The sequence below is a fragment of the Adiantum capillus-veneris genome, chromosome 6, assembly GCF_014529385.1.
Source record: "Adiantum capillus-veneris isolate H3 chromosome 6, ASM1452938v2, whole genome shotgun sequence".
NCBI lineage: Eukaryota > Viridiplantae > Streptophyta > Polypodiopsida > Polypodiales > Pteridaceae > Adiantum > Adiantum capillus-veneris.
In genome coordinates, this window is record NC_140936.1 from 15,226,190 (window position 1) to 15,241,642 (window position 15,453).

Genomic DNA, 15,453 nt, shown 5'->3' on the forward strand with positions numbered 1-15,453 from the left:
GCTCCAAGAAATGTAAAGAAACGTTGCATTGGATTCCTAAAAAACTATTGGAAGCCCAAGGCTACTATGAAGGAAATGATCAAGTCTGGGTGCCAAAACGTAAATTGCGCTCTTACTTGTCACCTGGCTCATGTGAGCCCAATCCTGTAGCTCCAAAACAAATTGAAGATCGCGGAAAGGAAAAAATCACGGAATGCTACACACCCGCTCCAGAGATAATTTGAGTACAAAAGAAAGAACGATTTGTTCCACCTAGCTCAGGAACAAAAAAGTCAAATGAAGCTTCTTGCTCTTCATGTAGTTTCTATACGAAAATAGAAGATTTACCACAACCTCCACCTACCATTGTACATATCCATACAAACAAGGAAGAGTTTGCACCTCCCGTTGTAAGTTCACCACCTACAACAACGTTGCAAATAAAATCATGGGAGAGTACCTTACCACCCTTGCAACTAGATGAAACGCATAGGGCGGTCAAAAACTATTGGTTAAAGCCTTCACCCATAACAACTTGGAACAATTGGTTCCAAAAGGTGATGACATCATTCCAAAAGGTATGATCTACCCAAGGAAGGGGGGAGTGTTTGCTGACATCCATCATTCACTTGATTCCCTCTCAACCTTCCTCCCTGACCTCTCAATCTCCAATCTTAGGGAATGTATATATAAAGCCTTATACTCATAAAAAACAAAAATAAGAAAGTAAAAGAGCAAGAGCCACCAAAAAAACTCTGGAAACCTAGGAGTTCTATACGTAACACAAAATCATAAAAACACATTATGCACGAGGACACGACCTTTTGACGCGACCCATATAATATTTGCACTCTAATCATCATCTATCTATGTGTACAGATAGGGCTAGTACGCTAGAGTCATCCACTCCTGCCTTGGGTGAGAGGTACCCTCTTTACTTTTCACACACACAAGTGTTTCACATGGCCTTTTCAGTGCCTGTGAATGGGACTTGGTAGGTACGCTAGCATGTGAGAGAAATTTCGAGGAGTTAGAATGGCTGATACGTCTCTTGACCACGACTGATCGATACTTAGTAGAGAGCGTCTCTCCCATTGCACAAGCCTACCCTTTTGACTAAGATGACTATAGACGTCTAGTGACCTTAGTAAACATTGGTGCCTCTAATGATGAAGATGATTTACAGGATTACGCAGATGGCACATATGGTCTCACGGATGATGACTTTGTTTTTCTCGACGACGAGGATAGAGGTTTAGCCGCCTTAGGGTTCCCCCCAATCTTTACAATATCCTATTCCCTTGACTCTCTAGAGGGAGTGCAAATAATTAGGTTAGGGTTCCTTATGTTGTTTAATTGTGTTCAATAAGAGTTGGTACCTCTTCCCATTGATGTGCCTCTAGAAGGTGGATGTTTGGTGGTGACTATTGTGCAGTTTGTGACTACATAAGGATGCATTCGAAGGACAACATCAATGGATGTTTACATGTTACAACGGATGTTCTCCATTATATCAGTTGTACTAATTCCTTTTATCTATGCGTTCCACCGTTACATGTTTGCATCTTGTCATTTGAGTTTCTAACAATGCATAAATTTTATGAAGTTGTGACATTGCCAATTTACATGCTATAATTTTTTCAAACTTCTAGTACATTGTTCTTCTCTTTGAGTTTGGTCTATTAGTTGGCTTTAAGTAGGTATCATGACTTTAGGCTAAACTAAGCCACTTAATTGCTGACTTTAATTCCTAAATAATCTATTAATTGTAGTAACTTTAGTAATGTTTTAGGCTATGAGGATATAGTTCTCTCTAGCTTATTTTACCTAAGTGTGACTTGTGTTGTGGAAGTCCATGTGTTAAGCTGGTATTTGAGACCTCGAGTCTCCCAGCTGCTCGTATTTGAGACCTCGAGTCCCCTAGCTACTTGTAGCAACTATGACAACAACAAAAAAGAGAGAAAAAAAATAAAAAAGAAAAGAGAAAGCAAATAGCACAAACTTCCTTGTATTTTATGTTGATCACACTTAAGTGGTATAAGTGACAAGATCACTAGTCTTTAAACCCCGACGAGCATTCCTAGGGTTAACTACTCTTTAGTCGACATTTTTCAATTGACGTTGGTCAATCTAGTACTTACTTTAGCCCTTGCTCTCGTATACTTCTTTTAGAGTCAACCTAATAGACCTTAACTCAATTGCGTTTCATTCAGGTACTACGCTTGTTCTAGTTGGCAATGTTACAATTCATGATTTTTTTTGCATTTCCTAGAATATCATGTATGCATCTCACTTATTGCACGCCTGCACATGCTGCCTTTGAGCTTTCACAATGTTGTTTTTCTTTGCTACAGGTACTCCTATCGTGGATCTCGATGTTGCACTGTTATATTCCAAGGGCGGAATCTACATTAGGAAGGGGGGCATGTTAACCACTGGTATGCACTTATAGCAGTTTTTCCGGGCTTATCGGTCCAATAAGAAAAGGGTGAGAGTGATCGCCGATGAGAGGCACACTCTAACTGGAACATTCAAGGGTTAGTTGGCTAAGCATGGGCGCCCAAGTGTAAATGGGCGAGCTCATACAAAAGTCACCTAAACCTAAAAATCACTCATTCTCTCATTTGTGCAATTGAAGAGTGCTCTTGTTCCATCTCCATCTTCTTCTTCATCTCCTTGTGTGTGTGTGTGTGTGTATGCGAGAGAGAGAGAGAGAGAGAGAGAGAGAGAGAGAGAGAGAGAGAGAGAGAGAGAGAGAGAGAGAGAGAGTGGGGGCGATCGAGCATTGCGGCGGCGAGGCGGTTGAGCATGGCACTGTGGTAGCTCCCTCTTCTTCGCGGCGAGGAATCCTCCATGAAGGCGAGCATAGGGCGGTGAGTGACACACCCTTGCTCTCTTGAGCTTGCTAGATTAGTCTGGTTGTGTGCTTGAAGCCATTTGTGGCTCGCACATAGTGTATGGCAAGTCCCTTGCTTTGACACGTGCGATCGACGTGCACATTTACACCAAGTTTACATTTAGTTCACAACACTGCAATGCAATGCACATACCTTGGAGAGTTCACATACAATTCACACCAAGTTCGTTCACAAGGAGTTTATATTTGTCCACCTTTACACATAGTTTACATTTAGTTCACATTCAAGATCAACAATTGTGATCTTTACTGCCTCATGATGCCAATTTTCAATCACACATCCCCTCTAAAATTGAGGTGTCATTTAGTGACACGGCAACATGAGAGCTTGAAACTGGCAAGGCTAAAGCATGTGGACGTATTCTCGGTGATGAGAGAGAGAGAGAGAGAGAGAGAGAGAGAGAGAGAGAGAGAGAGAGAGAGAGAGAGAGAGAGAGAGAGAGTCTAGACTCTGGAGAAAAGAATGCATACGATGCTTTACAAACTGGCTGTATGCCATCCATTGGAATTCGAAAAGCTCTGTGTAGTGGTTCTAGGCCTGTTCACACAAAGGGTTAAAATGTGCACATTTGGGGCATCTAGTGGCCACCTTTCTTGGCCACAAATAGAGTTCATTTCTGCAACTCATGACCACCAGAGGCCAAAAATGACATTGAATAAAACTGTCGAATTGATGTTGAGCATGAAGATTCCAGCTTGTGGCTTAACGTCCTTTTTGAGTGTTGGACATTTAAAAACATCGATGGTCTTTAATGGCACATTTCTGTGAGTCATTTTCTTCATGGAAATAGGCCCCTACACACTGTGTATAGAGCATGCAAAATGATGCTTCTAAACTTAGAATCTAGAGAAAAGGATCAATACTTGCAACTCTAATGAGCGCCCACGAACTGCTGCAACCAATCACTAAATTTCCCAATTCTAAAATAAAATCCGATCTTTAGTTAGTAGCAAAAGGGATACTCAACACTACAGCTCATGCCCTTTGGGCATGCCATAAAAACTAAACAGCAATGAGGGAGTAGATATGGTAGGCACAAAGAAAAAGCCATCCACGTGTGTTCATAAGGCGCAACTTCAGATCTGGCCTCCCATGCTCATGACCTATCCCATGGATCCTACTCACCATGACCCGACCTTGGCCCCACCATCTATCTCGATTCCTCGTTAGTTGGCCCTCAGGTCATCTACAAACACGACAACCTGCAGCTGGTGTAGGAGCACATCTTGCACAAGGTTTGATAGAGGAGTGTGGCACAATGCTCGTGAGAAATAGTGGCAAGTGCAGTGTAGGGACATATTTGGCGGGTGAAAAGCTTTGGGAGAGGAGGGGTGTAGCACAAGGGTTGTGCCCAAAAGCCTCCCCTCCAAAAGACCTAAAACCTAATCAAAAGTATCCTACACGGTAGCCCCACTCAGCCCTCGTGCAAAAAGGGCACACTTATAGACCCATAGCTCACACCTATAGACCCGTCGCTCTAGTAACATACGCTTGCCAAGAGAGAGAGAAGAATCCTAGGTCCCAAGATTACTCTCAACTCACCACCTCAAAAGCCCCACCCTAACCTAAACCACCTCACCCCTCCATCACTCCTCATCTATGCGACCCTCACATTTTTCCAAAAAATTGAATCGAATGTCAAAGTGCTTGAGTCGGAGTCTCAACATTCAAAAAATGAACCTAAGGAGGCCATTTCTATGTTACGCTCATGTTACGCTCCATGCAATTCGGAGCCTTCGCGTCGGAGGAGCGTCAGTCTGGCTTTCTTGTCTACGCGTAGGGTTTGAATTTTGCGTTCTGCAGGTCACTTGAATTTCAATTCTAGTAGGGTTTGCACAGATTAAGCTGCTAGTTTCTCATAGCCGTAGCTTTTGAACTGCAATTGCGACATTCTCACAAGGTGGCGATGGACGAAGCTCCGAGCAGTACTACTCTTGGCAAGCGGAAGAGTTTAGAAAACGCAAATGGTGCTTCCATGCCGTCTGAGCCCAAACGGCACAGCGTCACACGCTCCTGTGTACATGAAGTGGCCATGCCTCCTGGATTTGTGTGCTTACAAGATGAGAATACACATGGAACCATTGACAATCCAGTCTACAAAGGTCCTTCTGCAAAGACATATCCGTTTACCTTGGACCCTTTCCAGGAAATCTCGGTTGCTTGCCTTGAGCGCAATGAGTCTGTTCTTGTTTCAGCTCACACATCAGCAGGGAAAACTGCCGTAGCTGAGTATGCTATCGCCATGGCCTTCCGAGACCATCAAAGGGTTATTTACACTTCTCCACTCAAAGCCCTCAGCAATCAAAAATACAGGGAACTTAGCCAGGAGTTTAGTGATGTTGGACTTATGACTGGCGACGTTTCTATATCGCCTAATGCAAGCTGCATAGTCATGACCACCGAGATTCTCCGTGGAATGTTATATAGAGGTTCTGAGGTTCTCAAGGAAGTCGCATGGGTCATCTTTGATGAAATCCATTACATGAGGGACAGGGAAAGAGGTGTTGTTTGGGAAGAAAGCATAATTTTTCTGCCTCCAGCTATAAAGATGGTCTTTTTATCGGCAACAATGTCCAATGCCACTGAATTTGCAGAGTGGATCTGCCATTTGCACAAGCAACCATGCCATGTTGTTTACACTGATTTCAGACCAACTCCATTACAGCATTATGCCTTTCCAGTAGGGGGCTCTGGCCTGTACCTAGTGGTAGATGAAAAGGGGCAATTTAGAGAAGACAGCTACAGCAAATTGGTATCATCCTTTGAAAGTAATTCTATCCAAGAAGATGGTTTTGCTTCACCAAGTGGTGGTGGACGCGGAATGGGCAGAGGTGGAAGGGGAGGCAGGGGAGCAAAGGGGAGAGGAGGAGCTGGTGGTGGTGGTCGTGGTGGTTCTAACACAGGTCTGGATGTGTACAAGATTGTGAAGGTATTTTCTCTATCATGGTAATTAACGTGTATGACATGTACTAATAGAAATTCAGTACACAGACTTTTGTATTGATGTATGCTCTTGTCTCTGTGTGTGTGTGTGTGTGTGGAGCTGTAGCGTTTTTGTCTCGCGCGAGCTGCCCCCTTTGCCCTGCGTGGGCTGCCCCCTCTGCCCTGCGGGGAGTTCTTTGGCAGCCCCTCCTCGCGCGTTTGGCCTGCACCCTCTGCGTGCAGCGCGCTGTTTTTTCTGCCTGCCTGTCACGAGCCCGCAGGCTGCTGTTAGAAGCGCGCGTGTGTGTGGTATACAGCAGAGTGTGTGTGTGTGTGTGTGCCTATAGCAGTCTGCCCTGCGCAGCTTAACCCTATTGTGGGCTTGCCCCCGTCAGCCTTGTGCGACCTGCTGCATCCTCAGCGCCAGGCGTACTACAGTCAGTGCAGTTCATAACAGTTCGATTTTACAGGCTCTAAAATTTGCACAGTTTGCAATTGTACAGGCAGTTCGTAACAGTTTGATTCTACAGGCTCTAAAATTTGCACAGTTTGCCCTGCAAGATGTATATCTTCTGTGGCTGATGTATATATCTCTGCGGCCTTTGTGAATAGATAAAAAACAGAAATACAAAAAAAATCTTTCGTTTTGGTTTGGGACGTGGTCCAGTTGCTGCATGTCAGAGTTCCAGTGTGTGTTTAAGCGTCATAAAGCCATGGATAACGTTTCCGAGAGTGCTTCTGAAATCAAAAGCTGTCTGTATGAAGACTTCGAAGAAGCCCGTAAAGCTTGGAATGGTCAGGCATCTGCTCTTGAGGTGCGAATTCCAGTACAGGACCTTATGAATCCGGTAGCACAATACGCCAAGAATGCGGTCATCTTGTTTTTCCCGGGCAAAATGCCAATTGCGGAGAATGTCGGACAATGGATTGATTTCCTTCTTAAACATCAGGCTGTTTGAGGCGTTTCTTTTGGTGCTCTGGGTTTCTATGAGGTTTTACTGGCAGACACTGAAGCTAGAAACCTTTTGTTGGAGATGTCTCCGCTCTTTGTTGGCACGCAGATGACTCATGTTCTACTGTGGTCACTTACGAAGGACTATCAAAGTCTTATTCGTCACAAATGTCCAGTGTTGGTGGAAATAGTTGATTTCCCTTGCACGTGGAGGCATTTTCTTCCGTTGCTGGCTGCGTAGCTTGGCAAGGTAATTTGCCCTCCAAAATTGGATGCGAATACCAATAGGTTTTGCGTTCGTTGGGATACGGACAAGCATACCCCGGATGGAATCATGGTGGATTTAGGGGGTCCATGGGTTGGCAAGCTCCTTTTAAACTCAAATGGGGAAAATTTGCGAACTCTTGTTTCAGATGTGGTAGATTTGGTCACATGCAATCTGAATGTCCTGAACCAGTTGTACAGCCTCCTCTTTCGGCTGCCCCTGCCCTTGTAGGCAAATCTGGTAGTGAAGCTAAATTGAATGGAGTTTCTACTATGAAGGTGATTCCCAATGTAGACAAAGGGAAAAACAAAAATCCGTAGTCTATTGACGTTGGGAATGTAAATGCAGGGAAAGGCAAGAAGGTTGGGTCAGGTGATGTTAGCTCATGGGCGGTGCCTAAAAAGACAGTGAAAATTCGTACTCCAACCCCCTCCCGTAATTATGTTCCTCTGGTTAATGCCAACAAGAATGTATCGTTTAAGCAGCTTCCTTGCAATGACAATCGCACGTTGATTGATGCTTGGGAAATAGCGATGCATTCTTATAAGGATGTGCTTTTGGGTGAGGCTTCCACCTCTCAGGCAGATCCTATGGACAAGTCTCCTGTTTTCACTCAGCGAATGGGTTCTGGTATGGATGTGGTGGATGGAGATGTCCATATGGGCATCTCGACTTGATCCTTGTGTCTCTCGTCGATGTACATATGATTTCTAATGCACAGTTCCATTAAATGCATTACATACAATGTGCGTGGGTTATGTAACCTTGACAAATGACGATTGACCTGGTACTATGTACATACATGTAGGGCAGATATAGTAATTTTGCAAGAACACAATCAGCATGACTTTGCTGGTCAGTGCTCTTATTTTGCTGGTTATTGGGTTGCATATGCTGGTTTGCAAGACTATTCAGATTTATTGATGCCGGTTCGGCATGAGCTTCAGCCAGCCCTCTTGTACAATGATCCGCAGGGCCGTTGGATGGTAGTTCAATGCCTGATGATCGGTCAGGTTTATGAATTTGGAGGTGTTTATGCGCATACAACATTTGGGCAAATGGCTGCTCTATGGCGAGACAGCTCTTCTCATTTATGGACTTCAAATGCATTCCTTTGTGGTGATTTTAATAATATCCCTGCGATGGATGATAGCACCACAGGTATTTCACACATGCTGTCTGCGGGAAGGCTAGAATGGGATAATCTGTTTGCTGCTACTTCGATGATCGATTTATGGCGGCATTTGCACCCAAAGGCCCCTGGATTTACTTTTGCATGTTGCTCACTCTTCTTATCGAGCGCGGTTGGATCGATGGTATTTGCTAATCTGCAACAATATGAGGATTTTGTATGTGAGGTCAGTATCGATTACACTTTACAGTTATCTGATCATTACCTTGTTTTGTTGAATGTGAGTTTTGGGCAGTCTCGTTGTGATCGACCTCTTTCTAGGAAACGCCTGGTACATATTAACAATGCTTATCTCACTCATGCGGCCTTTCGTGACATGATTTCTGATATTATTCCCGCGCTTCTTGCTCACATGCATTTTGATCTTGATGCTGCGTGGTATCGCTTAGTTATGAGGGTGCAAAGTGTCATTTATGACTATGGCACGCATTACATGCAGTGTACTCGGAGGGATGTTAAGGATGCGAAGCAAGCTTGTCAAACAGTTGCAAATGTTGGTTGATTTGCGGCCTTTGTCTGACTCTGAGATATCGGAGTTGTGCGAAGCCTGTGTGTGTATTCAACATAATGACAAGCGTAAACTTGCTAAATGGCAGACGCATGCCCGTCAACCGGCTTTCGTGGATAAAGGTTGTGCTTCGAAGCAATTTTTCAAGCATTTGCATCATGCGAGGGTCTCGCAAGCAATCAAGCGGGTTATGCTTTCCCCAGGTGTTTGGACTTCTTCAAGGCAAGAACTTGTTGATGCCATGGTTTTGCATTATCGACAGGTGTTTGCTGCTCCTTCTCAGGCATCCTCGGTTGCTTGCCATGCGCGTCAATTGATGCTTTCCTTTGTTCATCCGATCATATCCTCGCAGGATGCATGTTGCCTTGAGGATCCGTTCACTGCCTCGGAATTGCATAGTGCGTTACTTGCTTTGGGCCGTTGGTGGTCTCCCGGTTGGGATGGGCTTACTGTGGAATTCTTTCTCTCCTTTTGGGAGGATCTTGAATTTCCATTGCTTTTCATGATTAATGTAGCATGGCAGAAACAGGATTTGCCTCTATTTTGGAAAGAAGGTTTACTTAAATTGTTGCCTAAGCAAGCGCTTTGCGAGCGATTCTCTCACTGGCGCCCGATTACTTTGATGCCGGTGATTTACAAGATATTGGCTAAGATGCTGGTGCACCGCATTAAGGACCATCTTTTTGCAGGACTATCAGGTTCAATATTGTTTCATTCCACGTCGTCAGATTTTGGACAATTTGGCTAATGTTATGATTGGCATGGAGTATGCTAAGTATACACATCAGGATGTGTTGGTTATGCAAGTTGATATTGAAAAGGCCTTTGACACTGTACAATGGGATTTCATTGCTGTCACTATGAGGTGCCTAGGGTTTGGTCCTAAAATTGCCAATGTGGTTTATTTCTTGTATGCATGTAGCACGTCTTCGGGAATCTTGGAAGGCGAATTAACAAAATCCTGGCCTCTTGGTTGTTCGGTCAGGTAGGGTTGCCCCTTAGTGCATTGCTGTGTGCTATAGCCACTCACCCGCTGTTGATTTATTTTGATCACTTGACCTCGGTTGAGCGTCTTCATGGTTCGCAGTTACCTTCGGGTCGTACCTTTGTTGGCCAGGCTTATGCAGATGATTCGTTGTTTATGCCTCGTAATCAGAAGGTTGCTGTCGAAGTGATTATGGAAGCATTGGAACTCTTTGGCATTGCGGCTGGGCTTAAAGTCAACTTTTGTAAATCGAAGCTTCTGCCTCTTCGTTCTTGTGATTGGCACAGTCTATTGTGGCTAGGTGATATTATTTCTCCAAACGTGATTACTAGGCATTTGGGTTATCCAATTGGATGGAATGTCACTCATTCTCAGAAAGTGGATTGGGTTATGCAACGATTGAAAGTCAAATTGCACTACTGGAAGTTATTCACTTGGCCATTGCATGTTCGTCTGTGAATTGTTCAGAGTATCCTGTTGGCTTATGTTAAGTTCTTTTTGCCATTGATGCATTGCCCTCGTCGTTGCCTTGATTCTCTTATGTCAGACATTATGCCCATTTGTGGCGGACCCATGCACAGAAAAAAGGCCTGCGCTTGATGTCTATGGGAAAGCTTTGCACTCCTAAACGCATGGGTAGCCTTAACATTTTGGATTTGCGCAGGCATGTTCTTGCTCGGAAAGCTACGTTGTTGCCTACACTTGCGCAGCAAATTGAGCCTTGGACTCTTATGTTTGCACACCTTGGTCTGCATGTTGTTACTTCCTCTTTTGGCCATTGGCAACCATCTATCTGGGAGGTGGTTTTCGGCAAGATGGAAGGGTACATTCCTGGATGTCCTCTTGCTTCCACTTTAGTGTCTGCCTGGAAAGAGGTTACGATTCATCTTTTATGGAATCCTGGGCAGGAAGGTGATTCAATTCGTTTGGAGAGTCCATTGGAGCCGAGCATTTTCTCTTACTTTGGTCGACCGCTCCCCTCACCAGGCTTATTTTCTCTCAGGCCGTGGCATTCATGTGCTTGAGAATGTCGTCGATGAGGCTGGATTTACTTTTGAGTTTCCCTTCGCCGCTCGTCGTTTTGGATTGGGCATGCATTACCGTCAGTTTTGGAGAGAACTTCAAAGTATGTTGCATTACTTTTTACCAGTTTCACCTTTACCTGATGGTGATGCATGTCTGATTGGGCTCTTCGAGATACGCCTTTTCGGGATATTTCTATGGGTCGAATTTATGCTCTTCTGCCACCACTATCTTGGCTTGCTGATCATCGTAATGCCCTTTCGCACGTGCACAAATCTGATCTTTGGTGGAGGAAGCTTCTCTCTGCCTTGTGGAAAAGTCACTTGCCGTTGAAGGAGCGACTCTTTCTTTGGCGTTGTTTGCTTGGAGTGCTTCCTGTTGGCACTTTTCTTAGGGAGCGTCATATTCGCTCCTCCTCTTGCGTCCGTTGCTCCACTGCAGAAGAAGATATTTATCATTTCTTTTGTGGGATTGTTGCGTTACTTGAGACTTCCTTCGCCGTATCGGCCTGTATGTTGCTCTGCTTTCCTGGGGTTGTTTTTCACAAAAGGTTCTTGGTATTTGGTATTTTCTCACCGACACTACAACGTTTTGTGGTCTTCTTTATGTGGGTCAGATACTGGGCTTATTAGACCCTGCGCAGTCAGCGTAATGCTTACATGTTTCATCGTGCTCTTGCAGACCCGTTCCCGCTCTTCAAGCTTTCCCTTTGAAACCGGCCCGTAGGGCGGTAGGCATTGGCTTTCACCCGAAATTCTTTACTTTATACACACACACAGCACTTTGCAAAGAAAACCTGCGACGGGAGTTAACACTTAATCACACACACGGCTCGGAAGCTAGAATGCTCCGAGCAGACGCCGACAACCTGTAGGCCCCAAAATTGGCGCCCCTTTCGGTATTTCTTTATTCTATAGGAGGGTAAATTACAAGGAAAGGTCCTGGGAATCCTTCACGTGTATCCACCTAGATACCATTTGATTTGGCCAAATTTCGGCAGCATAACAGCCCCAAAACTTGCGCGAAACCAATTCCCCTGCTGGAACTCACTTGCACTGGCGTATACCCTCTGATTCTTGTCCAAAAACAGTAAATTCAGCACGCTGTATTTACTGGTTTTTGCCCTGTTTTCAGCCCCAAACAGTCCCCTTACTGTCCTCTGCCAGTGGGGCACGATTCCCAATGGTCCTGGCGTTCGTATGGCTGAAAAACAGTGAATTTACAGCGCATATACAGCGCTGATTTTGCACCTGTACGGTGAGGTTATGACCCTCACCAGTGCCTGCTTTGGAGCAGCAGTTAGCTACCCCTGTTCCTGCTCAAGGAGGCTCTTGCCTCAGCACAAAAGCATGAACCCACACAACTGTACATCAGTCAAATGAGTAGCCCTCTTGTGGGGCATCACATAACTGCACGTAGGGGAGAGAGAGAGCAGTGTGTAGTGTGCAAGGCATCACTCCTAGCACCACACTGTACATGAGAGGGAAAGGAAGCACTCCATAGCTCTTAACCTGTGACAAAAGCTGAAATGAGGCCTCTCCCAGCATAAAAATCAGCGCCCATTTTTCTGCAAGAGGAAAGTTCACGAAAATGTGACACTTGGCGCATTTTCAAGCATTTTCCCGTTTCGGGTTCGCCGCTTAAAAATATCCCAACCGACGCGTCAGTTGACTTCGCGGCAGAGATATAAAATGTTCCCCTAGTCATACCGGAGGTAATGACGCGAACACATCTCATGGCCCAAAATAGCAGTTCCCTAAATTTTAGGAGATGCTTCCGTTGGGCTCCCACTGGTCTTCTGACCATCTATCCTCATTGGGACCGCATCCAAAAATGCAATGTGGCCCAACTGTCGGATACTTTTTGTTGGTAGTCCCACCTTGACTTTACGCCTTAATTGAGTTCACTTCCTAGTATCCACCAACTTGCTAAGTGCGACGGGGGGACCTATATGATCTTGCTCTGAGCCTAGACATCCTCTTACCATACGAATTCCAGTGCGACCACTTCCCGTCTGCGGGTGAATCTACCGTTCACATTGGCCATACAATGTCCGACCGTTTGCTACTTCAAAAAGAGGGTCTCAAAACAAATAAAATAAACCCCATTGGAAGGAAACCAACAACCAAGGTTAGCAGTTGCCACATCTCTGTGACATGGTTAATAACTGCCACGTCCTCGTGACACCCTTAGGCAATCGTTACAGTTTGCCTTGGAAGTTGGTGTTAGGTGCAGCGAAATGAATGTTTGCGCTTTGCTCAAGATGAGTGCTCCGAACTGTGCTCAAGGTTCCTTTTAGTTCTTATGGAAGGTAGAGCCTTCCGTTCTTAATGAGAGAATGCTATGATCACAAATAAAGTGAATGGACACTGTGCGTGCAAGTGAATGAGACTGAGAGATAGAGAGAAAAGAGAGATACGACACCAGAGACCTTGTAAAACCCTCCTGCGAGGGCCCCACTCTCGTCGGCGAGAGTGGTCTACTTATGATTGCACAAAGTGGTACAATGCGGATGCAATGGACTGATGCAACTTGGGACTATGCCGACGATGACGACTTTAGGGCTGAAATCTGCGGTCTTCTAACTGCTGAAAATCTGCTAATCTTTGGACTGTATTGGGTGGCTGAAAATGACTGTTTTGGCTGCATTTTCGAGGGCTGAAAATGAGGGTCTCCTGCAATGCTTCTAGGGCTCATTCTGCTGCTGTCCCATAGGGCTGAAAACGCTGCTGTTCTGATGCGGAATGGGCTGAAAACCAAAAACGCTACTTTGACTTCCTAGCGTTAGTGAAAATGCTATGCAGTTCTGATGTGCTGGCGAAGACGGGGAGACTGAAAACGCTAGGGATCTGGTGCTGATGATGGTATGCAAAAACGCTACACAAGTTGGTGATGATGGCGATGATGCAACGGAGAAACGCTGGGGCTGATGTGTCTATGGCGAGGATGGAGGAACGAAAACGCCAAGGGGTTACTGCTGGGGGTTCAGCTGAGAAGGTGCCTGTTGAGCATGTGCTACTGTTGCCTCTTCTGCCAGAAAGTGCTAACTTGGGTTTGCTTATATATTAACTTGGCAAAATTGCCCTACCTACTTTTGTTGGAAAGTCACTTAAAAATAATAAGTGAAAAATATCAAAAATAGGGAAAATAGGCTAAATGCACTGGAAAATTTCCTTTACTGAATCTGATGGATTCTGAAGGGAATACTGATGATTATGCTGTGTGAAACTAGAGGATACGCATCTACACTAAGTGACTGGGCATGCACGGTCTACGAATAGACTCACTAAAAGTGCCAGATCACTTCTAATCTAGACTTGATTGGACTGACTGAACCCTAATCATGCTGTAGCTTGTCTACGGACACATAGGATTGGATGTGTCACATGACATCCCCTCCTTTTCAAAGTGAGGTACTGGTACCGAATTGTATGGCGTCGAGGGAGATCGCCAATAGCATCCGGAATCTTGGAAGGGACTCTTCGCCGGCCCACTCTGATGTGTGGATCGTGCAGTACTTGAACTTCATAAAGGTCTGCAATGCTTGCTTCTTTGGGCCGCGCCGAAAGCGACACAAAGTCTTCTGTGGCTCCTTCGATGCTTCAACTTCGTCGAGAGTCATGCTTCTTTCTTCTTCAAGAATCTCCATGGTTGAAAATTCTTGAAACCATTTCCAACACAAAACCATGAACATACCTATTCCATGTAAAGTGAATGGAAAAAAATCTTGTCTTCGCTAAAGACTGTGCATGCAATGTAGATGAACAAAGAGACGGAGTGCTAAACCGTTCACCACATACACGCAAACAATTTGGGCCGCGCCGAAAGCGACACAAAGTCTTCTGTGGCTCCTTCGATGCTTCAACTTCGTTGATAGTCATGCTTCTTTCTTCTTCAAGAATCTCCATGGCTGAAAATTCCTAAAACCATTTCCAACACAAAACCATGAACATACCTATTCCATGTAAAGTGAATGGAAAAAAATCTTGTCTTCGCCAAAGACTGTACATGCAATGTAGATGAACAAAGAGAAGAGTGCTAAACCGTTCACCACATACACGCAAACAATGAGATCGAATCTTGTGTTTCTGATCTAAATCAATCAACTGTGGCAAATCACAATGGACATGCCCATGCTTGATGCTCATAGTTTCTTGTGCTCTTTCTACAACTGTGTCATGCCAAGGAAGAGACATGGAATGTGACTTCCTTACATACATACTTTTCAGCTTTTCATGAGAAATCCGCATACATCTGTGCTCATTCATGAGAGAAACGTGCTCAACATACAATATGTCATGCCTAGGAAAAGGGATCACATAAAGATGCTGACTAAAATACAGGAAACGATCACGAATGAAACATTCGAACAATGCGTGCGTATGAATCATGCGAACACATAATACTTCCTGTGATGGTTCTTTGGATCTAGGCTCGAGAGCCAAGATCGGTTCTTCCTGAATGATCGAATCGTCCTGTGGGGGTTCTTTGGACCTCGACTCGAAAGCCAAGATCCGTTCTTCGTGATTGATCGAATCCACAACGAGGTTAGCTTTGCTAGAAAAAGCATCCACTAACACATCATCCTTGTGAACAATCACATCATCTTCATGCAACTCATCATGCTTGTGAGAAATCACATCTTGATCATGCAAATCATTATGCTTGTCATTGGCATCCAAATCATCGTGCTTAGCAATATCATTCAA

The 15,453-nt window shown here is 44.7% G+C and overlaps 1 protein-coding gene across 1 annotated transcript in view; it reads left to right on the forward strand.

The window, feature by feature from the left end:
• Positions 1 to 4,568: 4,568 nt before the first annotated feature.
• Positions 4,569 to 15,453, forward strand: part of HEN2 (RNA helicase, ATP-dependent, SK12/DOB1 protein) — an 89,353-nt gene continuing 78,468 nt past the window's right edge. Inside the window, exon 1 of the mRNA XM_086514015.1 lies at positions 4,569 to 5,826. Coding sequence (XP_086370141.1) covers positions 4,804 to 5,826 — 1,023 coding nt within the window. The 5' untranslated portion in view covers positions 4,569 to 4,803. The remainder of the gene's footprint in view (positions 5,827 to 15,453) is intronic.